Here is a 26,439-nt window from a genome sequence, read left to right on the forward strand (position 1 = left end):
GGTAAACCATTACCAGACACGCCAGCCGAGTTCCACTTAACCGTTCGTTTATCCAACAAATATGCAAATTCGATTTTCTCGGAAGTGAAGCCCCGCGCGAAACAATTTCATTTTGAAGTTTCGGCTTGCCTTTGCGATGTAAAGTGTAACTAACTGCTCTATCGGTTATACGATTTCGGGTCGGTGTGAACCTTGATTAAATTTAGAATATTTGAATGCGTCGAGTACGAAATGAATTAAACTGTGAAACTTTGCTTTCGCAATTTCAGAGATTACAATAGCCTGTAATTGCACAATGTTCCACGGTCTATCAATCGCGGTAATCCTAAAATTCTCAAAGAATTTTTACGAAAATTAATACGCGAACAAGAGATCGTACAAGAGGACATCGCGAATCCGACAACGAATAGTTCTAATGAATTATTATCGATATCCGCAGTGGTCGATCGTGTTCTTGATCGCATCCCCTAGCGAATGCCTCCTCGTCAACATACATAGATGCTCCCTGGTAAACCTGCCCGTTTTCTTGAGCAAACACGTAGATCTACATCGCCGCGTATTCTTTCTCTCATTCAGGTCAGGCTTAAAAGCCGCCTCTATTTCGCGGGCTCGCCTTTACACCGGCCTGTACACGTCGCGAACCGGCCCGCGTATTATGAAGCGGCCTGTGTATTGTTCCGAATAAAGTGTACCGGGGGCGAAACAAAGGGCTCACAGGGAATAATTTGACACGGAAGCAGTAAACCAGCGTTCCATGCGGCGTATCCTCGAGCCGCGGAACAGATCTCGCACGGATCACCGATGATCCGTGCTCCGCGTCACGGAGGAACGAGTCGCGCGACGGAATTTGGCACCGACCCGGCCGCGATTTGTTTCGCCATCGACGGGGACTTCAATCGTTTGGCCCGCGGCCATTCCACGGGAAAGTTGCGCCAGTAATTATTCTATCGGGAACCGAAGGATCGGCGAACTAGGTTAACCCTTAAATACGTGATTCCTCCGAATGCGATAAACCATCCTGGAATTGACAATTCGCGTCACCCGCTGAACGTAGAAAAATCCATAGCGAGTTCAGAAACGGGGACACTGGGAAAATAGTAAAGAGGAGAATTTTTAAATAGACCGAATATTTATGTTTGGTCAATTGAAATTGGCACGTTCGTTGTAACGACAATCTGCCGTTACGGTTGAACGGGTTGAAAAGAATTTCATTCGAAAACTGCATCGTTCCTTTCTCTACTTATGATTGCAAGTGCTCTACTAGCATCTTAGAGAAGTAGAGAGTGGCTGAGAAGAGGGCGAGATGACGTCCATTCGACGCCATTATTTCAGAGCACTTCCAAGAGATTCGAAGACTTGGGGTAGCTTTCAGTCAGGAAAAAACGGGGTTCGGCGGCGAGATTGCTCCGTGAATTAATTCAACTCGTCCCGCTACTTATGAAAACCTAGGCCGCGCCGCGTATGATCGATTCCTCTGATCCCGTTACCTCCATCGATCCGAATTTTCGTTGCCTTCAACCGATGGCTCCGTCGCCGATTCCGATTCGATCGAACGCGAAACTTTGAAACCCCGAAAAACCTTGTCTCGGCATTTTTAGGCCGTTACGCAACCGTTCAGCACGCAGACTCGTCGCGTTCCCGATTTATTCTTTGCGCCAGGATTCAATTAAAATTCATACGATTCGTTCAATCTGCAATTCTCCCGAAGTTAACAGTTTTTACCCTATTCCAAAGCCATCAAAGTCCTCTCCACATAAGACGCACCCCCCCCCCCCCCGAAATTCCTCGCGCGTGTAAATCAGCCCATAAACCATCGAATTTGCATAAAGTTCCGCAGTCGACTAGGGTGGCTTAAGAACAGGCTACTTAAACGCCGAGCTGTTCCTAAGTCGGTGAACGTTAATCGAAACTCCTTAATAATTTTCAAACGCCTTCAATTTACCATTAACGTTTTATCCGCCAAACAGCTGTTAATGATCTTCCGAATATCTTGGAATGTAATATTAAAAGAACAGCTAGCGATTCTCTTCGAACAATAGTCTCGGAGAAAGTAAATCGTTATCCAATGTTCGTTGATTCCGAGTTTTAATCGCCGTTGCTAATGAAAAATTTGATTAAATCCTCGGGCATTGATTATCAATTTTCAATAAACTGTTCAGTAACTGCCGGCAGATAAAGTGTCAAGAATCTACTCGAGTCCGCTCGCGCGACTAATTGCGATCCCTCCCCGAATCCTCCCAATTATTTCGCGAAAGTGTGTCGCGACTTGCATCCCAAAGCATCGGTCGCGGAACCGTTGCGCCCCGCCCGGATATTACATCCATAAATATTTATGCGAACGGCCATGGTGGCGGGCCCGGCCGTCCGGACGACCAATGGGAAACGTTTCTCGTTAGAATCGCTCGTTAATCATCCGCGGACGATCAATTTCCACGAGTGGATTGCTCTCGCGATCCCGTAGTATTCTTCTTCGAGTGAAAGTTTGGCGTACACGGACCTCGTAAATTAAAGAATCCGCGTAGACGGATGCCGGGCGAGTGGCTGAGCGTGAATGGACGTTTCAGGCAGACTGGACCGTTTTCAAAGATGCTGTTCTAATCGTCGCGTAATTCTTCCGGGTCTGTGTGCCGAGGTTTCTTCGTTAAGGGTTCGCGTGAGATTTAGAGTAGTCCGCGACAGTGAAGTTGTTGCCATATTTTGCAACTGCTCTATCAACAATTTCAGAATGAATATCGCGATATCGTCTACACAAGGATTCAACACTCAGAATTAAGAATTGTTGGCAAACGATGTGAACAGTCGAAACGACAAAAGATGCGCGATTTCCGAAAAGGAAATCATTTCCACGATCCATTCGCAGACACCTGGAAGCTCTTTCTTTCGCAGATATGCGAGGAACGCGGCGGAGAAGTGTTTTTCTCGCGAGAAATCCAGGAGAAAGGATCGGCAGCACGCGGATTCCGCGAATATTACGAGATTGTCTGCCGAGCTGGAACGCGAGTGGCTCGCAACCATCGCCGCCATGCTTCCTGCCGGCGATGATGCTTTATCCCATGGAATAGAAGCCGCGGTCCGCGCGTATTTTTAGAGCCGGCGCGGGCTCGTGCTCGTGGCCCGACTATTAGCATAATTGCTCTAGCGCGTGTCTCGACTTGCCACGGAAACGAGACGATCCCCGCGCCGGAAGCGGCCGGTGATCAGCGACGGCTTTGAAAACCGCTGACCGATGTTCGAATGCTTCCAATTTTGCGCTTTGTAGCTCGAACAGCTTCGGCGGAGTACCGTGAAAAATCCTCGGCGGTCGAATTTGGTTAACTTTTGTGCGTCGTTCGGCCAATTGATGGGGCGGCGTTTGGTGAATCGAATGTGCCGATTGTTACGATTATTTTCCGTGGTTTTCGCGAGTGAATAGGTACACTCGACAAAAGCGACAATGCGAGAAGAATAAAATAAACGCAAGGATGTTGCACGGACGATTGTGACGACGATACAGTGAAAACCTTTAATTCTTTGACGTGGAATCTTTAAGGGGATGATATTCCTTATTTACACGTAAAGATCAAGGAGTTTGAAGCTGTCTTCGCAATGCTGCGAATATTCGCTTCCACGAGGCTTCGAGATAATTGTCGCACGATGTTTTACCAAAATGTAGACCGCTGCTAATGAATCCGTTGGAACCGGGAATCAAGATAATGCTGCACGTTCCCGTAAAAGATTCAATAAGGCGCAAGAAACAATGATAAATCGTCGCGAGGAATCCCGGGGCGCTTTGCGGATTATTCGAAACCATCCTTGAATCGCGCGCTCCGCCACGCTCCCCAGAGGGTAAGCCTGTCTAATATTTTAACGCTAGGTGGAAGGTACGAGGCGACGTTCGATCCTCCGAAGATTTAAAGGATCAGGACGATGGAAGCTCGGAAGCTACTTGCGCAATTACCCCCAGCTTCTCCCCGAGAGCGAGGAAGAGAGACGGAGGAAGGATGCCACGAGTCAAGGGAGAGAGCTACGGGTGTAAAAATCGGTCGGGTGGAACGATCGAGGAATCGAGAGAAGTACCCAGACTTGGGAGAACGATCGAGTTACGATAGAGTTCAATTCGAAGGGAATTAAGTGTTATAAGTGGATTAAGTGTTCGATACATTTCTGGATCGTTGGTCGTTTATTTATCATCGTTCATCAGTAACGTTAAGTTGCTTATCCTACCTAAGTTCATTGAACACGTGTTACTTGGAAACGTTTCACGTTAAATTTGAATCGCGTTATCAACTGCTAATTCAAGTCAGACCAACGGGACAAAGCCTAAAGATCGCGCGTATCGCGTTGGAAATTTCAAAGAGAAATTGAATTGAATCGAAATAGCTCGAACTGCGTACGATTCCCTATTCGCAACATCGGTGCGCGCGTCCGAAGATTAATACTCGGTCGTTTGCGCATTCCTCCGAGGTGGCAAACATTTTCCATGATTAATAGATCGTCTCCCTGGTAGACGCGTCACGGTTAGCAGGTTTTCATCGTCCCTCCGATTCTTTCGCAGCGACGCGTTCCTATTCTCGGATCCACGGGTTCACGGGGTTTAATCGGATCCAAGAATATCGGCGTTCGAAACACCCGAAGAGATACGTCGACTAAAGACCTACGTTCTAAGCATTCGCACACGGCTACGCTGGAGCGAGATCTGTATAGAAAAGATAGTGTTTCACTAGATGCGGCAGTTGCGGTCTACCAACAGCGAGCTATCGGCTAAGAGGCTACGCGAGGCGTCATAACTGAAAAGAAATCACGTACAACATGGAAAACCGTGTCAGTCTAAGACTCCACTACGCTAGAGATCGGGGTCAAAAGATGCGCCCACGTTGTCGGACCGCTTTGCGTCTGGCAGTAGTGACAGTAGAGTAGTAGTAGTAGTAGTAGTAGTAGTAGTAGTAGTAGTAGTAGTAGTAGTAGTAGTAGTAGTAGTAGTAGTAGTAACAATAGTAGTAGCAGTAATAACAACAGTAGTAGTAGTAGTAGTAGTAGTAGTAGTAGTAGTAGTAGTAGTAACAGAAGACGGTAGGGTAAATGCGCAGTCTAGATTCTCCCGGTTTCCGCCGCTCGCTTAGCGCTGCCCTGCGTAAAGATCAGCAGTGCAGCCGATCTAGGTCTACGACTACATCGGTAACGAACCGAATCTCGAGAAAAAGAAAACCGAGAGAAGAATCGCTAGACCGCACATCCAACAGCGGAAAGATACAACAAGTTCCGAGTAACGTCAAGACGCGTCGTCATGCAAACCGCGTACAACCTCCGCATAACAAGAGTGTGTATCGAGCCGATCGTGAAGAAAATGCTAGGTAGAAGAACGAGAGGAAGACGTGGATGATGGTCAATCAGTTTGGTCCGTACCTCGTGTCGCCGTGTTCCTCCGCACCATTCCGGTGGGGGCGTAGGTCCTGCCTCGGTTTGAGGACAGGGGTCAGCCCCCATTTCTCGATGAACTCGGTGCGGGAAATCTTGGCGCTTCGCGGCGGTTACGAGAGGGGGCGGATCCCCCTCCCGAGCCCCATGCCCCCGAAGAGCGGTGCACCCCCGCACAACACACGCACCCGACGATGATCCTTCCTCTCCGCGCCTCGTCTCCACCGCTCTCGCTATTCCTTCTTCTCCAGCTTCCTCCGTCTCCTTCGCTCGCCTCTCTGCTCCTCCTCCTCCACGTTCTCCCGGTGTTCCTCTCCTCCTCCTCGATCAGCTTCCTGGTCCGCCGCGCGCCGCGCGCCGCGCTCTTTCTCCTCCTCCTCCTCCTCCTCCGGGTGGCGATCCTCCTCTCCGGTCTGATCCTCCACGGACCCAACCCCGTGTGCGCCGTTCTTCTCTAATTCGCCGATTCGTTCCTCCCTTTCGGCAGGTTCGTTACTCTATTCCACCCTGAACCGAGCGCTGCTCGATCAATCTCCGTTTGATATTCTTCCCAGCTCTCTTTCCCGATGCTCGATCAGCGTTCGCTGGCTGGCCGAATCGAGGGCCGGTTCTGCCGTGCCGCACCGAACGCTGCACATAAGCACGAAGTAGCGGAGGACAGGGGAGCCACGAGAGCCGAGAGACGATCCACCACGAGGAACCAGCACGAGCACTACCAAAAACGATCACTGTGCGACGCGGAAACACCGACGATTCACGGGCGACGCTGAGAGGCAGCACCAGCAGCGCAGTTCAGTAGCGGCAGCGCCGCTCAACACACAGCCGCCTATCAAAATGGCTGCTAGTCTCTTTTCTCTCTTTCTCCAACTCTCTTCCGCGGTTCTTCTCGCGAGCCCACCCCCTTCGGGACTCTGTTTCTCCCTCTGTGTCCCTCTCCTTCCATCCACCCTCTCCCTTTCGCCCGTTCTCGCCCGTTCTCGCCCGTTTTCGCCTGTTCCTCTCCCCCTTTCTATCGCCCCGTTTCCGTATCGGCCCTGTTCCGGGACTTTATCGTTTACACCATCCACCCTTCGTTCGCGCACTCTCCTCTCACTCCTCCCTCCGAGGTTTCGACCCTCCTTACGCGCAGCTCGCGCGCTCGTTCCTCCGCCCGTGTCCCAAGTGTCACGTTCACCGCGCTACGACGCCCGTTCGCGGAGCCGTAGCTCGGAATTCAAGGTCCGGCCGCCCGGCGAGACGGCTCTCCGGGAGAAAGAGAGAAGGAGGACAGCTACGGCCGCGAACAGCCATCGAGAGAAAGAGAGAAAAGGATCGGAGCGCCTAGAGGAGGACGCCGAAGCCTGAAACTAGCTAACCCAGTACCGTCGAAGGTACGCGCGGCCAGGGGACGAACCGTTAACTGTCGCGGCGCGGTCCGTCGGTGGTGCGCATCCTTCACTCGCGATCACTGACGCTCGTGTCGGTCGCCGTCTCGCGGGGCGAGGACGAGCGCGGACAGATGACAGCAGCGGAGACGGCACTGTGGCGCGCCGGCCATCGACGACTATCGCGATCGACGGGCGATCGCCTCGTCGGCCAGCCGAATCGCTCGAGCAACGCCTTCGAGGCGGCACGACGGAGACGGAGACGGGGACGGGCCTGTCGGCGGTGGCACGCGTCCCTTGGCCGCAGCGGCGCGGAAAATCTCGATCAAACGGATCGCGGCCGGCCGACTGAAGCGCCTCCACCGGGAGACGGCTATCATCTGACACGCACTTCGCTCTTCGATAACACACCACGGGCACACACGCGCACGATAATCCCGCTGTCAATTCTCTTTCCGTTCCCTCCACCGACCCGTTACTCCTACTCCGGACTCGTCGCTCCCGTCCGAGCGGACGAGTTTCGATCTTTCCGCGGTCCGTTCTCCCGTTGTCCTCCGGTTCGTTACGTTTTCGGCTAGGCTACACGGCGTACACCCGTGTTATCTCGCCACCGCCTCCCTCTGTCTCTGTCTTGCCCTCTGTTTCTCTCCGCTGGTCCCGCCTCTCGCCTCGCCTCGTCGCGGCGCGCCTGCTCCCTCCCGTTTCTCGGCCCTCTCGCTCGCGCACACCCGCGCTCGCGCCTCACACCCGACCACGAGGACCACCGACCAGCCGACAGAGTAGTTTTCCGTTCCACCTTTGCGCCACGCCGACGAGAACTCGTCTGAGGAAGCTACCCGATCGCTCTACTCTCCCTCTGGCGAGCTCGCGAGCTATCCCTACTTCTCTCTCGCTCGCTCCCGCGAGGTGGAGGCTACGGGAGATACCGCCGGTGGAGGTGGCGGTCGTCGTTGCTGGTGGTGGTAGCGACGGCGGTGGTGGTGGCGGCCGTGGTGGTGGTGGTAGCGGAGAGATCGCACCGCTGCTGGCAGCCAGACTGGAGGAAGAAATATCGCGAATAGAAGGCGGTGTCGTAACAAAAGCTCGCTCTAGGCGCCAGCCGCGTCCGTTACGCCTGTTTTTTACGTGCACCCCTGTGTGCGTTCCTCTCCCGTTCACCGCGTACACCTGCCTCTCCGCCGCTGCTGCTCTCGCGTGCCCGTCTACCCGTTTCTCTCTGGCCGTGCACTGCGAGGCAACCTCTCTTCTCGCAAACCTGCGCTCTTCCGCCGACGCGACGCGGCGCGACGCGGCGCGACGCGGCGCGACGCTTCACGGTCTCCCCGTCTCCCTCCGATTCTCACCTGGCCAACCGTTTCCCCCAGTTTACTCTACACCAGCCCCCCAACGTTCCTCTCGCTCTTTGCCGCCCCTCCCGTGATTCCTCCCCTTTCGCGTCGCTTTGTCTTTCTCCGTTCTAGCCTCGGGCCGGCTCGCCTCTTTGTCGCGCGGATTGCGAGACCATCCATCGTACGCAACCCTCTTCTGTGGTACACTCTCCCTCTGTGTACTTCTGTGTACCTCTCTCCGTCTCCTCTCTCCTCTCGTCTACTTTCAACTATTTTCCTCTTTTCCTCGCCGACTCCATTTGCTTTCCCCTGTTCTCCTCTTTCTCTGGCTCGCCTCGGTTCAGCCTCTGTTTCCCTTCTGATTTCCCTGTATCTCCCCCCAGCCTCCCATAGGCCCCTAGCTCGAACGTACAAGCACGGCATGGCATGCCGCGTCGCACCGTGTCACGCAGCGCCGCACCACGCCACGCCACGAGTTCAACTTCGCAGAGTTTCCTCTACTCTCCCTGTTCCTCTCTCGGCCGCTCTTTGGTCTCCGTTCGCGCTCGATGGTTCCTCTCGCTGTTCGCTGCGCCCCCGACCCTCGCGGGACGCGTGTACGACGCGTAACACGGATTTACGCCCCGCGAGAAGAACACGGGATGCGTCGCGCGAGTAACGACCGTGCCTCTCGCCGTTGCGCTGGAACCCGTGCACCGGGACCGCGCGCGCGACGAGACACCGACGTTGCATTCGATCGCGGAAAAAGGATTCGATTGCTCTTGTCGCACAAAAGTCGAGCGTCGATACAATTTTCACCTGATTTCTGGGGAGAGACGCTGGGGCTGCTAACCGTTCGGCCTACTGTAAACGTAGGTCCCTATCGTACGTGCAACTGGATGCCATTCGAGACATTCGGAGAAATAGAGGGTGATGATATAACGACATTGCGGGTATGGTTTGAAGTCGAAGTTTTAGTAACGATTCTCTTATGTCCTTCGCGAGCATAGGGATATCTATAGAGTTACAACGTTTCGACTTCGATACGATCCAATAATTTTAAGTAGCTCCTAATATTAGGCAATCTATTCGAATTCTAAAGTCCACAAAAGTAGAGAACGCCAAGTTTAAAATCGACGAGGAAGTTGTCGCTCGACCGAAGGGTCAAGCGATGTCATTACCCGATACAAGAAAGACGACTCGAAACGACGAGTCTACTTCGAGCCATGAAAATTCGGGGAATTCCAACTCGAACTGCGAAAAGACAGTCGCCGACCGACGAAGGGACCATGTCCAAGGAAGGACCAAGGGAGGACCGAGGAACGCCATCAGCTGACAGGAGAAGCAGGTCTGGGTTAGCCGCGTAGAAGTGTTGGGAAAGTAATCTCTCTTCTCCGCGATCAGGCAGGAACTCCGGTCATCGGAGCAGCGTGAAAATTTCTGCCGTGACGATCGGGCGGCCCCAGGGGAGAGGGCACGACTCTGATCCGGCGTCGTGGGGGAGAGAGCACGAGGTTTCGACTATCGGCACGAGGAGATCAATGGCGGTTGCGTAATCGCGCCGGGGCAACGAGGTGCAGCCCTCTCGCCACCCCGTCCGTCGTTGTCCTCGCCCCGCGAGCCCCAGTTCACGGTCCTTCTTCCTCCCCCCTTTGCGGATAAGGCAGACCGCTGGCCGCTCATCGGGGGAAGAGCGAGCAGGGTCGCGGGGACGCCGCGGAACAGGAAGAAGAAGGGAAAGAGGCGAAGAAAAGGGAGGAAAAAAGGGTGTACGCCGGGAGGTTAGGTCTCCACAGCGGCGATAAATCTTTGGCGCGCGGCCGAACCCCGTCGCCCACCGGCAGAGACGCGACGTTGAACCGTCCCTCCACCCTGGCATAGCGGGACAAACGCGGGACCGACCGCGACCTGACCGGAGTCTTCGTGAGTTCTCGTATCCGTCCGCCGACCATGCGCCATTTGTTCCTTACGCGCGCGCGCTTCGAGCGACGCGACGCGACGCGACGCGACACGACCGGACGAAACTCGGAACGCGCGCGCATTCCGACGAACTTTGCCCGTGGCCAGACGAGGGTGGTCGCCGGCGCGCGTTCCCTTTTTCTTCTTTCGACCGGCCGCGTCTGACTTCTTTCCCTTTGCGCCACTTAATCTCCCGGCGAATCCTGCCCGCGGCCTGCGCCCGCCGCGATCGCAATTTCTTACCGGGCGGACCGACTGTGCCCGTTGATCGATAATAGTTGCGCGCGTTTAGGGTGAGGCACCTGAACAACGGTACCTGAACGCCGTCGCAGTTTGATGTTTCACTTGGGGCTGCTGCCTCTGTCGCCGAGTTTTCGGGATCAATTTCGGAGACTGTTCTTTCCATCTATTTTCTTTTGAAATTCGGCCGATTCGAAGTTAAAGAATCTTTTTAAGTTGATACTAATGGAAGTATAGTATAGAGATTTTTTATGTAGGTTGCCAAGGACTGAAAGTAGTAAACGTCGAGGAATACGGGTAACCTTTTTCCAATCAGAAATACCAGCTTCACGACGACTGGGAATGCTCGAACACCGCGTACCCGCGTTTCTCGGCAGCAATAATTCTGCAAACGCATCACGCCGAGTGCAAAGTCCTCAGCGATCGCGAACAAAAACGTCCAGGGCGTCTTCCAGCGGCAATAATTGCAGCTTGAATGTCAGCGGACCGTAATAAACCGGAGAACTGTGTTACTGCCGCCCCATTCCCGGTAGAAGTTACGAGAATCCGACGTCGTCGTAGATGTACCGCGAAAGATAGCTTTCCTTCCGTTTCCTCCTGGCCCTTGATCACCTCTGCAGTTCCAAACTATACGCGACTCGCCCCGAGCAAAGTTTCCCCTTACGAGTCCGTTTCGAAGGATCACCGACCGTTGGCCAGTCGCCGAAGCTAGTTTTTCGAGTGGACTGCAATCACCGTCCTTCAATTTCGGATTTTTCGACTGACGGGTCGATCGTCGAGAATCAACGTGTTCGGTCCGATTTATTGGAAAGGAATTTCAATGTTTTATCGCGAGTACCAACTACTTGTATAGTTCTGAAAGCAATACTGTAGTTTCGAGAGCGGTATTCCAGTTGGCGAAACATCGCTGCAGTCATCGAGACGGGACTGTAGTTTCCAAAGTGACCACTGGCTCCTGGAACGCTACATTACCCAAGACGGTAGTATAGTTTCGAGAGCGACCACGTGATCGATTCCTGGAAACTACGGTAGTTCCCATCCCTAGCAAACGCGTTAATAACCCGAGAATTGATATCGGGACGGTTTTCATCTGGCAATCCCTCTGAATTCGTTCCAGCCGTCGACTCCCATAGTTCCTTCCCCGGTTTTGCACCTGTCCATAGGTAGCGGGCCACAGATCGCATCGATTTGCAAGATGAAGCAGGGTGTAGCGACAACGGATAATGCCGGGCTTTCAGGCCCGCCTCGCGATATTTCCCGTTACCCGGTAACGAGCAAGAGGTATCGGCTCTACATATTCATGCCGGATTATGAATGAGTGGGCCACACGCGCACACGCGCACACGCGTAGCCAGGTAACACGTACGCTTACACCGGCGGCTAAATCCTGCGCCGGCCGCGCTAACCGCGCCCCGGCAGTCTATATTTCCCTCGTGTCTCGACACGTCGCGACGCGCCGGTCAAATGCAGCGGCCAGGGCATTAATACCTGACGATTTCCGCGGGCTCGGCTCGATTCTAGTGAGCCTTCAGCCATTGAACCGTTTCATCGACCGGTCGCCGGGCTATCGGCGAACAGGCCGCTAATGGAATCGAGACGTACTTTGATCAACGTCGACGCCTTTGCGCCCCGGCCGAGCGATTGCTGTCGATTTACATTCGTTCGGGAACGTTGGCGATTCGAAATTTCGGGGATTGGTCGGAGCGGAGTAAAGCGAACACCGAAGACCGTGGGAATTCCATTCGGGGAAGAATCGATGTTGCCGGCGAAGGGAATTACGCGACTCGCCTGATCGTCGCGTGTTCATTCTACTCGACGGTACAGGTGTACAATTTCCATTTTCCCGTGAAACAGAAATGTCGAGTTGCCGTAACGCGTAACCTACGAACAAACCGAACGGTAACTAAAATACGAATGCAGAAGACGACTCTCCAAAGGTGTTATCCGAAGTGGACAGAATCCACGGAGAAAATTCATAGGAAAGCTACAAGAGTATTATCGATTAGAAGTTGGCCGACGTATCGGTTCCCTATTCACCGCAATCACAGATAGCTGCTCTAAGGAGAAGCACGCGTGCCAAGTTCCAGCATCGATTTATTCGGAACCGTGGCTCCACGCGAAAGGGCATCACTCGACATTTTTCGGCGATTTCTCCGTGTAGCCCGTTCCAGGTTTCCCCAGCAGTCCTGTATATCCGAAAACAATTTGAAGGATCCCCGTGTAAACGGAAGCAGTTGCCAGCCAGTTTCGAGGACCCCCGTCGGATTGGCAACGGCGCGGAGCGTCGAGGGGCGAGTCGGCTGGCGATGTCGCAAGAAAACGGGAAGAGCGAAGCGCGGGAGGCGAGCAAACAACCCTCGAGTAGTGTACTCTTCAGTCGGTTGACATTCGCGGCGGAGCCGGCCGATATTCGCAATTCAGAGCAGACGCGGCCGGGGATTGGCTGGAAAACCGTACCGAGGAATTTGCATCTCGAACTCGGCCGTATCTCCAGCTGGCTCGTTAGTTGTGCGGTTCGCACCGCGCGCTACGCGGAGCGGTTCGCCACGTGGCTCTCTCGCGCGCCACCACTAAAAATAACGCGGACGCACGCCGACGACACTTTCCTCCGGCTCCGTAGCATCGTCGCGCGCGAACGATCTGCTCCCGACTGCCCCGCCGAGACCAAGAAACTCAGTCACCTTTGCGCCAGTCGATGTCGAGACGTCCCGCAACTTTCTTGTTTCCTTTCCCCCGATCGTAATACACCCAGTCAGCTAAAAATAGTGTCCTCTCCGCTTCCGTCGACTTTGTTTTCTTAACTTGGCCTGCTTTTAAGTGGCAGTTGACGAGCTTTAGACTGGCAGTTAGCGCGCCACGAACGTTGCGTTTATGAGATACGAATTCTTTAGGTAGCGTCGAGTAAACATTTTTCTTATACCGCTTTCCATGGGGCAACGCACAGGGCAATCGGAATCGTGAAAATCCAAGCGTTTACCGGATCAAGTATATATTTAGTACCGGAAGAATATTCTTACTCGCATTTTATTTGTTCGACGACGTTAAACTAGAGAACTTTACCGTCGACGCAACGAATAACGAACAACCCGAGCCTCGGTTAAGAAACTTCCGAGTTGTCCTTTGAAAGCACGGGTCTGAGCAGACCCGTCCTCCGTCGGGGTCTAGCTCCGTGAAACACCGGACACGCGCGAGCCGTTCTTCCGGCCAAGTGGCCATCAAGTAAATCGAGCATAAGATCAGCGAACTCGTGTACGCGAAGTTCCGTCTGTCCTCCGCCGGATGGAAAACCGTCCGAAGGGAAAACAGCCGAGCCGAGGCAGAAACTTCTAACCCCCGTTCGTACTCCCCTCTCGATACCTTTAGAAACCCTATCCCAGAGAGAGAGAGAGAGAGAGAGAGAGAGAGAGAGAGAGGGAGAGAGCGAGAGAGAAAGAAGCCGATGTGTTCTCTGCCCAATCGATAATCGCTGCAGAAACACCGCTAATTCAGCTTAACGATCGTCGACGCTTAATTAATCCCCGTAAAACGTTTTTTCTTTCCCCCGGTGTTTCCCTCGTAACGAGTTTCCAGTCCGCCTTCATTCATCGAATAGGGAGAGCGAAAAAAGGAGAATAAAAGAGAGTCGACTAAAACTAAACGGAATAAAATCAATGTCGTCATAGACGTGGCTTTCGGTGAGCGGTGCTCAACAGGAAGGTTCCGCTAACGGTTCGCGGCATCGTTGCTGCTGGCTTCGTCAGGTGTCAAACGTGCACTGCTACCGGAGTGCATACAGGAAAACGCTTTACGCGCGACAAGTTCATTTTCTTCATTTTTCTCCTCCGCGTAGGCTCCAGTAATTCCGCTTGTCGAATGTTTTCACATTTCAGCATGAAAACGGGCGATTCGTTCAGCATTCAGCGAATCTCGTCAAATTCCTTTGATTTTCATTTCGTAGAGTTTGCCAATGTCATAATAAATTCCGAATAGCTCGTATGCCGTAATACCATGAAAAAATGGCTTCTATCCAAAGGCTAAAATGACTGTAATCTCGGAGGCCCTGAAAGCATCGCATCAACTAATCAACGTCGTCGGCCAGTCGATTGATTCGATCGGAATCCGCGCGCGGCTTCTTCGTTTCCGTGACTATCGTGACACAGAGACCAGCGGACGACCTAGATCGCGGCGACGCGACGTGCCGCGTTTCGTGCGGACGAGCCCCTGCGCGAAACTTCTCCAGGACGGAAGGAAACGGAATAGCATGTGGCAGCATTGCAGTCTCGACGGCATTGATCTCACTTTCTCTTTCTCTGTCATTTCGTAGCGCACTCTCCTCGCGCTGCTCCTCTCCCGCGCCGCGTGCCGATCCTCGAAACCTGAATGACGCGCGGCTTTACGCGACCCACTGCATGCATGCCGTTTACCAGCGACTCCCACGCCCTTAAGAATGGAGACGCGTGCGAGAAATCGTGAGAAGAAACGCGGGGATTGGCCAAATTCTTTCGCGATTGTTTTCCTTGTTCCCCGGACTGTAGGTATGCAGATTTCTCCTTGCGCTGCGAATCCTTTGTAGAGTCGATTGCGACACGAGCAAGCATTTCTTCGAGTAATTTTGCCGAGAACGCGCAGACCGAAGTATTCGTCGAACAGACGAGAAACGAATCAAAGTATTTCCTAAAGTTGTATGCAGCAAGTAGCCCGTATGTTCCGTTATCGTCTCGTATCATCGGCACCTCGCACGGTGAGCCATCGAGCCAACCTGCACCGAAACAACCATCCACCGAAAACAATAAAGAAGGATCCAAAGCACTTGCCACGGTTCTCATCCCCGAAACAGTTCCGCCATCCAATTATTCCCACAGCCACCCCCTTGAACCGTTACTCACCGAAAGTTACGGGTTCATACTGTTCCCGGTTACGCCGGCAATCTTTTATCGAGCATCCCTGCGATCTCCCCCAAGGTTTCCGGTCTCTTCCGGTACCCCATACGGATAAGACAGGCCTCTTTCCGTTTTCTCTCGCTGTTCGCTTTATGCAAATCTCCCCTCCTGCAGCCCCCGCCTTTGTTACGTCTCTCCTTCGTGGTTGATCGTTGAACCAGCTCTCCGTCGGCCACCCCTGTTTTCATCTTCCCGAGCCGCCCCGCGCGTTTCGTCCTCTCCTTATCTCCGCGTGTATTTCTTCCAGCATAATTCAAGCCCGTGTTTCATCTCCCTCTCCAGCGCACCTCGAGCGCTCACCCTCGCACCTGTGCGACGCGCTGCCTCCGCTGGCCCCACCTCGGCCCTCCCCGCCCCTTCCTCCGGAGCTGCGTCTCTTTTCATCCCGACGCGAACGTTCCTCGTCGCACCAACCCCACGCAATCAATACGTCCCTCTCTACGACTGGGGACCCCCACTATCGGGCAGTTTCCCCTACGCCGCCCCGAGAGCTACTCTTGATCCTGGCCCTCTACTGGCAACCCCCAGCTCTCTCCGCTTCTCCTTTCGCCCTCTCCTCTTTCTCTTTCACTCGGTCCCTACTCCGGCTCCTCTCTTTCTCCGTCTGTCTCTGGGGATTTTATTCGGTCTCCCTTTTAGCTTCTAGTAACCCCTTTCCGTTCTCCACCCCTCGGATTCTTACTCAACCGCGAGCTCTCTCTCTCTCTCTCTCTCTCTCTCTTTCTCTTTGTCTTCCTGGCGTTTCGAGTGTCCCACCGCTTCACCCATCGCGTTCTCGGTCTTGCTCTCGCCCTCTCTCGGCCACCATGTTCCAGTCAGCTGATCCACCCACCGCACACTGGACCACCATAAAGCCAAGGTCAGTGCGTCTTCCAGGAGCGCATGTCGGACCATGGACCGGACTATTCCACTTCCCGAGGGCGTCTAGATAGGTGACTAGACGTTCGCCGTAGACCGCTAGAGTTTCCGAGTCGATGGGTTGGCTTGGACAAATCTTCTTTACTTCTGGAGTGCGATATGGAAATCGTCGAGGGCGAACGAGGGGAATTTTCCGACTCGTCGATCGGAGAAATAGCTTCCAAAAATATTGAATAACTCGCGATATTCTCGCATCGTCGAAATTTATGCGGAAATAATAGTCGTGTTAGATCCAAGAGCCATTGGAACTTGAATGAAATTCCACGGTAATCAAGAAGTTTCCCAGTAAGATTCAGCCAGGCCATAAACTTCCGAAACTCGGCTTTGTAATTTTTCAATTTGTCGATCCCGCCGAGTATGACCAAACGGAGTAGCCACGGGGCGTAAGTACCGGCGAAGAAAGCTCCCGATAATTGAAGATCCGTAACGCTGGCCGAACTCCGCCCCTAAACGCGGCGGCGCAACCGAATTAAAAAGTTTATCGTTACCTTCGGCCAGCCCCGTTACAAATTGGCAAAGTTTCGTTGAAATTCAGGTCGGCCGCTTCCGTCGATCCCCGTTGTTTCCCTATCGGGGTCGGACCATAGACGGGGACCTTACTACTCGGCCACCACGATAGCCGCCGCCACCTTTTTATAGACTCACACTACTTCCATTCTCCGATATGTCGCATGCTCTTTCACCGTGGGCTCGTTTCGTAAATCCTTCCCTGTTCGTTACTATGTACGTACCGTGAAACTTTCTCTCTACATTGTTGGACGCACGCGGACATGTAAAGGGGCTTTATTTTTGTAATGAACCGTGCGCCACCGATTCAGCAACGGTTCGCGTGACGGACCGATCGCCGACGCGAATAAATCTCAAGATGATTTATGCGTCTTCGGTTCAGTTTGGAAGATTTATTTTTCAATCGTTCAAAGTATCTATTTCATTCTGTAATGTAAGCGCGACTAAAGTTGCTAGTTCGAAGTTTGAAATATTCGTTGCGAATTAGCGTCGAGTACACATTAAAATTGAGAGCTTCCCTGAATAAAAATGATATTTCGGTAAAGTACGATCCAAGCTTAGTCTTGAATCGGTACTAAACATTGAATAGAAGAAAGTATATCGAAGACACGGATGTGCAAAGGACAAGACAAAGAATTTCTACAAAAATAGCCACTGTCGGCTCGTTTCGGCGATACTAACAACGAAAGTTTCGGCAAGTTCCGGTCGCGTGCAGCCCGGCAGTTAGTCAGGCCCGCGGACAAAGCGAAGTAATTCACGGTTCACTCGGAAACGAACGTTTTGCGTAACGACGAACGAATTAATTAGCGTCCCGCGTCACAGAAATCACGGAATACTTTGCCTGCGGGGACGGCTCCGAGTCGGTGTATCTCCGGAGCTGTTTCAGTCACCCCTAAAAGGACCTTTGTTCGCCGACGATGATAAAGCCCGCGGTTCAGATCCTAAATAAATACATTTCCATAGGTCCTCGCGCCAAAGAACCTCCACGTGCAATCGGAAAATGCGAAGGTAATAGCGTGCACTTTGTACTTTAATTGATTCGTTGTGCTCCTTCGTTCGAGGTTAATTAATTATGAACCGGTTCGATGGAAGAACTCGTGGATCGAGGAAACGTTTGAAAATGTACAAGTTGTTGAAGAAGATTGTGCTAAATTATAGCGAGATCAATAATGTTCTCAATTCCGCAAAATGTATCCTTATGCCAGTGGAAGTAGAACAAATATAAAACGAATCATCACTTGAGAGAGCAAACTGAACTTTAACCTCCTAAAATCTTTTTCTTTGCGTGAATAATTAACATTTTCAGCCTATAATGAGTATTCAACCGTTATCATTCACTCAGGATTGAACGCAAAGCATGGGAATCTTGCTGCCGAAGAAGGCAACGCTAAAAACGAACGACTTCCTTTCCTTTCGAACGTAGACGGAACAACGCAGCTGACCAATCGACAAGAGATTTCAGAATCGAACAGGTTAAAGAAGACTTTACGAGAAGAACATCTCGAGGGAGGCTGCAACGCGATCGAACTTGATTTACCCGTTGCGCGCGAGTTCCGCGGGGTACCCGGCCGAAAGTTAAGACGCGCCAATAAATATCCGTGTATGTGGGCCACCGAAACACAATCCGCAACGCGACGTGGGAGCTAAGCCAACGACGCGGCTCGCATCCGCAGCCTGGCCGCCCTATTTCAAATTACGCCTGCCGCGGAAGTTTCGATATCGGGTACCGGACCGAGACCCGTTCTTTGTGCCCCAGGAATAATTCGGCCAATTCATGGGCCGCCGCTCCGTTACCCGTCGACGACACCGTTCTCCACCATTGTCCCCGTTTACGGTTCACCGTGCTGCGACATGATCGCCGGCTATGGAAAAAGAAATCACGCCATTTGATCGCCTGTTACGGTGAACGATGAACTTTGCTTCATTTCGGATTTTACCTTTAGGTTGCTAGAATTGCGAATACAGCGATGTTACAGGAAATTATACAACATTATGTATTCCCGAAATATCGCACGAACTACGTGGATTGCAAACGCATAAATGAAATAGCCAAACAACCGATAATAACCAAAGTTCCTTTATTGAAGGCAGAAAAGAAAGTAGCGACAACTCGATGGACGAAAAGTTTCCTCGCAAGCGAGCTCGCGGAGCGGAGATCGAAGGCGACGGTAACGATCTTAACGATCTCTGGAGGGAACGCGCGTCCGCCGGAACGGAACGGGCCGAGAGCAGGCATTCGGGGACGGGTGGGAACTGGCGGAAAAGTTGGCGCACCCCGGGCGGCGACACTTTACACGCCGGTTACGCCGGCTACGCCGGCTACGCCGCCTCGAGAGCCCCGGGGCCGAGGTATTAAACTCATCGTGACAAAGCGTCGCCATCAAGGAGACCCCGCGTCAAAGAAGACAATGGATGGCGTAGGCACACTGGGTACTCTCAATGATTGATCTTACCAAGTGCTTCTTTCAGCCACGAGGGCACCCGGAACATCCACATTCGGAGCAACAAGAGATTAAACGAGTCGAGATATCGGGTGCTACCTGTTCCAAAAGAGAAAGCCCTCGAACTCGCCCGTTACCGAAACTGCGAATCAGTAGCTCCGTCCAAGTCTGCTCTTCGACCCCTTCGCCTTTTAACCCCTTGCACTGCGATATCGCGTCGGACTCGTGCGAATCGAACATTTCGGCTGTGAACGAAATATCATTTTCCTTTATTAATTACGCCGATTTAGTTGGTCGAATCGTTCGATCTTAACAGTTTATCTCCGTCAGCTGTTTGTATAATAAATCGATTACTTTCCACGTTTTATGATATTCATCTTCAGTTTCCAGAGGCCAAAATGGTCGTCACTCGCGCGTAGCCGGGACGGTCGTCCAAGTGTTAAAATGTGCTTTGTAACAATTTGCAACTTGTTGCGAGGCGCATGACGATAAACTAATTTGCGTTTTGACTATCAACATGCAACTCTTCCCGGTCGTTTAATTCGCGTAGAAAAGTAGAATTTATCGGTGGGTGCGTGTGATAATTTAAACCGTTTATTTCAATGCTCGGATAAAACGACTTCATCACAATTAATCAGTTATATTGCCGCGGCCCGTGGATACGCAGCGCGCGGTTATTGAAATCGCGGTGTGCTCGTTAAAGAGATGATTCTACATGAAAAAATATGTGAATAATGAACAATAAAATTCCACCCGATACGAATTCATCTCCGACATAATCGCGTCGATTCCCTCAAAACGAAAATCACCTAAGAAAGAACGTTCCTCCGCGTTTCCCAGTCAATTTTTCGCGTACAATCGACAGCCATTTGAAAAATCCTCGCTAGAGCTTCGAGGTGTGATACAGTTTCAATATGCAGCGGTCGCAACTTCCCGTGATTCATTCGCGCGACGCGCGCAGTTCAATCAACTACAATATTACCGGTTTACAAACGACGGCTCGAAATTTCCATAAATCCATCGTCGGGGCCAGGCGCCGAAACAACAATCGCTGCATCTCGGCCGTTCATCACGAGCCGGCTGCGGATGTTTATGCATTCGCGGCACGTACACGCGAAATAAAATACAGATGAAGCTGTAACCGAGATCGACGCTCGTCTCCGTTTGCTCGAGACGGAGCTCCCGTCCGAGGACAAAAAGAACGAGGAGGTCGACTCGATCGGTCCGGGCCGATTAATCGCGCCGAGGCACCGTCGTTAGTTGCCGTTGTCGTTAAACACGGATTACACCGACTCGAAGCGGGAGAAAAATTTAATAGCCCGGAAGACGGAATAATTCAGCCGCGAATTCACGGCTGAGAGCGCTCGTCGGCGTTGCAGCCGCGGGTCCGTGGTTCTCTTTCGAAACGCGCTCGGCGAATTAATATTGCAACGGCTAGCGCGGCCGGTCGTCTAATGGAAACCTTCTAGCCCGGCCGAATTGGAAATCTATTATTGGCCCCGTCTCGCAAATTACATTTGTCGATAATCATGCGTTAGCCCGCGAATTCACTTTCGCGAATGCCTGCGACGTTTCCTATTGCTCGGCGGCCAACCGACCAGCCAGTGCATTCATAACATCCCCCGCGACGACAGTTCCCATTATTGGCCGGACCCGAGCACCGCGATTAGGCTACTCGATTGTGAATTATATGCTGGTCCGTCGAATCTCCGAGTCCTTCCCTTGGCATTCGGATTCGGCCCATATTGCTTTCGCGAGAATTCTTGTCGCTTTTGTGGCGACATGCAGATGGTAATGCGATTGCTTGAAATTAATACGCCGAATAATAATGGAACGTCGCCGAAACGGATGACGCGTAGAACAATGAATTCGAAATCCTTAACAAAGAGAAATTTGTCTTGAAACTTTCTTGAAAGATGGGGCAAAACCTTCGGTGAACCATGCATAGTATTCTCGCACGAAGAGAAATCGATTGTCCTAGTCTATACATAAATTTCCTCCGAAGTGCAAAAACGAAAAGAAAGAAAATACGTTTCCGGAGATGTTCGGCAAACAGCAATTCCGTTGCAGCGCCGATTTCCCGGGCGTTCTCGTTGCCACGCTGAGAAGTCAGGCACCGGGGAGCGAGATTGTTCTACCCGGTAGACCAAAGTAGCAGATTTATCATCCGGAGTAAACGGTGTATGGACTTTCGCACTTAAGTTTTATTAGGTGTAGTTAGACTTTACGAGAAACCCATCGTAAGAGCGTGCAACTTCTATTTGAACGTTCCTCGGTGTATACACAATCGTAAATCCGAATGGGCGAGCGTTTCGACGGGCTGCCTACCCAATGCCGCCCTCGCGTCCACCAAACTTTCGGTGTCTGTCAAGCTGGCAGGGAGGTGACGCTAAAAATAAGCTCTCGCATCCTGGTGGCTTAGTTGGAAAACATGCCTGCGTCAAGGACGCCTCGATTGTCGGGTGGGAACGTTCATTCAGCCCCGATTCGGGCTGGCCTAAGGGGTCACGGACTGCTCCGTCTATCGTCGATGTACCCGGCATATTTTCCTTTTTCAATTATCGACTTCCAGATCGTAAGAGATCGTAAGTTACATCGCGATAGACGCGTTCGTTGTTGTCTTCGATAAATAATAATTTAACAAGCCGAGCGAACGAAACTATCTCTCGGAAATTAAAATCCCTATCAGCTGCGTTAGAGATCTAGGTTAAGCCTACAGTTAGATCTAGGTTAATCTTTCAAAAGGTATCTAAATTAATAAACCGACTGAAATCAATTGCCTCTTCGCTCGCAAGACTGGAATTACTATCTCCGCTACAAGTCGACATCGGTCCACACACCCGCGAGTCTCCCTTGATCTCCCGGAAGATGAATAAATTATTATCCAGATTGTAACAACTTAGCTCCTTCCTTCGTCATTGTCAGGCTAATGGCCGCCAACCCGTAGCAAGGAGGACCGTCAACGTCCCCCGACGAAAAACGAAAAGAGGAGGAGCCGCCGTGTCAACCTCGCTGCCTAAATCGAGGAACAGCAATTAAGTAATGAAATTTTTAAGTAGCGTTACGCGGGCCGCGGCTCGATCGAGGGGCAGCCTATTAAGCCGGTAAAAAGGGAGCTTGAAATCCTGTGCTTCTCGCCCCTCGAGAGACCCTCCTCGATAACGCCTTCGCACCCTCCCTCGCTCTCGAGCCCGAGCACCCTAAACCGCCCCTCATACGTTAACCTGCCAAAGCTGTCCACGCATAATTAGCTTCAGACCTTCGCGCCGTATCGGATACACGTAGCACAAGGGTACGTTTACAGCGGAGCGCTACAGTAGTAGAACTCGAGGGAGCTGCTGGCCGCCGATCGGGGCACCGATAAAATATCTCCTTTGGCGCTTTTGTCGCGGAGTATGGCGGCAGTGGAGTCGAGGTATGGTCATTTAACCGTTCGCCCAACGATTTCTTTCGCGACCGATCACTCGCAGAAAATTGCAGCGCGCGTCGCTCGAACGCGAATGCTGTCGGTACGAAACAAACCCGTACATTTCCACGGTCGGTTCTCGTCGTTCCGAACGAGTATCGCAGCTCCGCTGTAGACGTACTCTAATGCACACATGATCGGTGGGGCTGCGGATCGTAAAGGACACGATGGCGACAGGGGCCGCGGAAGGGGGGCAAGGGGTTCCCGATGCTCTTACGTGAGTCCTGATCGTTACGTAAAGGAAATAAGGTTATGGATCGAGGCAGGCTCGAAAGTAGGAGCGAGACAGGGGCAGCGGAATAGAGAGATGATGGTGGAAGAGAGGGAAAAGAGCGAGAGAGGGAGAAGGAGAACGCCGGAGGAGGGAGAGAAAGAGAGAACGGCATGGTGTGTGCGTCATGTCGGATCCATTCACCGGCTTCGGTGAAGATGGGGCGAATCGGGTCGTGGGCATAGTTATCTAGGTCAGCTTCCCTGCTTCTCATGGCCTCGATGGGAGTGGTTAACTCTGGTTACCCCCCGTGAATGTAGCGCGAGGCATCAATGAAACGTCCAGAATGACCCTGATCCGACGAATTGCCAGTAACAAGCCCGCAACGCCGCGAGTCGATATGCACCCGTTCCCCGCCCCCCTCTGAATTCGGTGCCACCTGGCAAACATCGAACCATCCCCGACACCACCCTGCCTCTATCGCTTTTTATAATGCTGTTCCTCGCGACTACGTCGACGACGTGTTGTCCTCTGGCAGCAACTCGTCGAGACTTTTTCATTTCTCGTTCAAAGTACCTTGCGTATTGGGTACTTATTCTTTTATGGGGACGATAAATGGCGTCGGACATAGTTATTAATTATTCGAAATTGCAGTTCTCCTGTTATACCGTTGTGTCCAGTTATTTCCATCACTCTGCGGTTTTATTCGATATCAGAGTTATTATTGCGACCGTTTCATTCGCTTCTTGCTGGTACTAAAGTGTGATTATACGGAGAAATTCGGAACTTTTAGCGAGACGCGTTTCAGCGTAATTCGACGTTCATTAGCAAGCTATTCGTTCATCGGCGACGTGCACGGTTTTATTCGAGGAACGTTGGGTTTCCGATGGAAACCGACTGCTAACCGGAACGAGTATCTATAATTCGAGAAATTATACGACGTATCTGGGTTAAAACGGGCCCAAGCAACATCGTCCGAAGAGAAATGGTAGCTCGTCGCTAGATGTACAAGCACGATAAGCCCGCGTTCCCAAGTGTAAACGCGGCTTAACGCGAGGTTCACCGATAGAGGAATACCGTAACTCCGAAACAGAGGTCAGCACTAGAAGCGCAGGTAGCTGAAATGTATTTTCCCAGGTGGGTGTGCGCTAGCTAAACGAAACATTCGTCGCGGTGTCTACGGGAAGTACCTGAAACTCGCGTGCAGAGGTCGCGGCTGGAAGCGCACGGAACTCGAGCACGCCCGCCCACGTGCGCGCAGCGCTTTCAAACTACTCCCTTATCGACAATAGTGTCCACTGTTTTTTTCAGTTATTTTATTTTACTTTATCCAGAGATATATATCACGGATTTCGCGAACGTTTTCAATGTATCAGATAATAGTACAAAAAGTTAAAAGGTATCGTCTGTCGGTCGACCGATTGTTCGCAGCAAAGATAAATAGAAAGAATGATTAATTATTCGATATCACGATTCTTAGGTTACTCTATTATCCAGTTATTTATCCTATTGATTTTAATCCACGCTAATTATAATTGTATACTATAACTATCGCCAAGAAATTGAGAAGCATCTGTGGCCATCGCGCCAACTAAAATATTAACCACTTCCCGAGCAAGGAATTGAGAATTTTGCGATGGTACGAGCAACGTCTCGAGATACCTCGTACGTGGTCGCAAAGCGTGGAAGCGCGTTACGAAACGCGACAGAAAGCATTTTCCAGCTGAAATCGTATGCCCGCCCTCTACTCCGTCTTTTTTACGAGCGAGCGGTCGAACCCCCGCTCTTTCGATCCGCGAGCTGCAACGAGGGCCGGTCGTCCGCGAATAATCGACGAACCATCGTAACCGTGTTACGATTAAGCAGCTTAATCGCGTCGCGTGATTCAATTGTCGGCGACGCGACCGATTTACGCGTCAATATGTCCCAGGCGAATTAGCCCCGTCGAAACGCGACCGGGAATTCGCTCTGGGGACCCGGACAATTGCGACGAGGGCCATGGAAAATTGAAATAAGTGGAACGCCTGCTCGCAATTCGTTCGACCGAGTATCGTTTCCACGACTGACGTGTTCCTTTCCGTCTACGACGCGGAAACCTGAAACGCGGAAACGCGGAAACGCGGAAACGCGGAAACGCGGCCACGCGCATGAAAAAGGCTACCGGAAGCTCGCCGAATCTTCCCACTGGAACGATTCCGCTCGTTTAACCGAATAACCGTGTTTCACGAGTATACTTGTCATTCGTTAAATATGACAATGTAAAAGTTAAAACTAAATTCCACGGTTAATTGGTAGATAACCGCATCGGGTAACCAGAGACTATTTGGCCAACTGGATTCGGTATCTCTCTTCTACGATCTTCGACATCCGCTGAAAAAAGAACGGAATTTTTTCGCGTCGCAGAAATTGAATTCTTTCCCGTGCGGCGTTGAATGGAAATTTGAAAAATCAAATATTTCTCTCCAATATTTCCTGGTTCCCGGCTTCCCGTGCCGGTTTTGATGAATTCGTTGATTGATGTCGAACTCCACGAAAAGGAGTTTTCGTGGCTTTTTCAGGAGAGGATGGAGAAGAATTGGCGATTCGATGGGAAAATTCATGGAAAGTTGGATTCGAGAACTCTTAGCCGATTACTTAGAGCGAGCACGGCGCAGACCCGCAATAATCCGTCAAGTTATTTAGGCTTTAACCTAGTGACCCAGCTGGTGGACGAGGTTTCGGATCGAGATTCAGATAACTAATCGCGCGACGTCCGTCGGACACGCGATAAAATTGCAATAAATATCGAACTACCCTTAGGGGTATTCCACTGTCCCTAGCTTCGACTTTCGCGGCTCGGTCGAAGCGTCGATTCGATTTATATTGAATGTTTGCGAGTCAATTTACGATCTCACGCGATAGATATTCATCGAGTTTTTGCCACTGTTGTCAGAGCAACTTAGCGGACTGCAAATTAAAGCGATAAACCGTTAGAAGATCAAAGAGTCCGATAATCGTACGGATTTTTTAAAACTCGTAGCTGTTTCCTTTCCCATCCAAGGTTAAAAGCAATCGAATGATTCTCTAATCTGAAAGTGTAAATTAAGAAATCCCGAAAAATCAGCGTTCACCGCGTGAAACATTTGCCCGAGATGCAATCCCAGCGTCGTCGCTCTTAACAATCTCTTCGTTCAACTTTCATTGGAACAAGTTAAGGTGAACGGGTCCAAGTTCCAACCACAACTCCCAGACTTTCTGCAGGGATGAAAAACCGTCCCGACGAGGGTCGAGATTCTACAAACTCGAAACTTCGTTTCCTGGCCCGGGGAATCCTATTGTCTTCCGGCGTCGAATCTGTCTCCCAGAAGCACGTGGGCCAGGAGCGGCGATCGATCGGAATTCGTTCAAACAAACTTGTTCCTCCGCCTCTGGGCGGCCACTAATTATAGCGGCGCGCTCGAACGAGCCTTTTCGCTCCGATCTCCCCCGAGATTAATCCCGTTCGCGGCGGCTCGTCGAACCTCCGGATCTGATTCGATTCGATTCGATTCACGAATCGGCGGGGCGCGGCGAGCGAAGAAAGGAGAGAAACGCGGCCAAAAATAACGACTTTGCACTCGAACGCGGTTGAATCGCCGTTTAGCTGCGCTTTGTCGCGTCGAGGAGGATTTCCACTTTCGGGAAACGATAAGAGCGCTACGCGTCGAGCGTCTCGTGCACTTCGGAATATTGCC

General features: G+C 51.7%; 1 protein-coding gene across 24 annotated transcripts in view; it reads right to left on the reverse strand.

The window, feature by feature from the left end:
* The window catches only part of shaker (potassium voltage-gated channel protein Shaker), a 244,728-nt gene that overhangs the window by 39,857 nt on the left and 178,432 nt on the right, over positions 1-26,439 (reverse strand). The window contains exon 1 of one of the 24 annotated variants that reach the window (XM_076369398.1): positions 20,032-20,162. The exons of 22 other annotated variants lie outside the window; for them this stretch is intronic. In XM_076369398.1, coding sequence (XP_076225513.1) covers positions 20,032-20,147 — 116 coding nt within the window. In that variant the 5' untranslated portion in view covers positions 20,148-20,162. Of the gene's footprint in view, positions 1-5,281; positions 5,305-20,031; positions 20,163-26,439 lie in introns of those variants that run through there. One more of the 24 variants, XM_031972122.2, reaches the window with a different exon arrangement.

The sequence above is a fragment of the Nomia melanderi genome, chromosome 7, assembly GCF_051020985.1.
Source record: "Nomia melanderi isolate GNS246 chromosome 7, iyNomMela1, whole genome shotgun sequence".
Classification (NCBI taxonomy): domain Eukaryota; kingdom Metazoa; phylum Arthropoda; class Insecta; order Hymenoptera; family Halictidae; genus Nomia; species Nomia melanderi.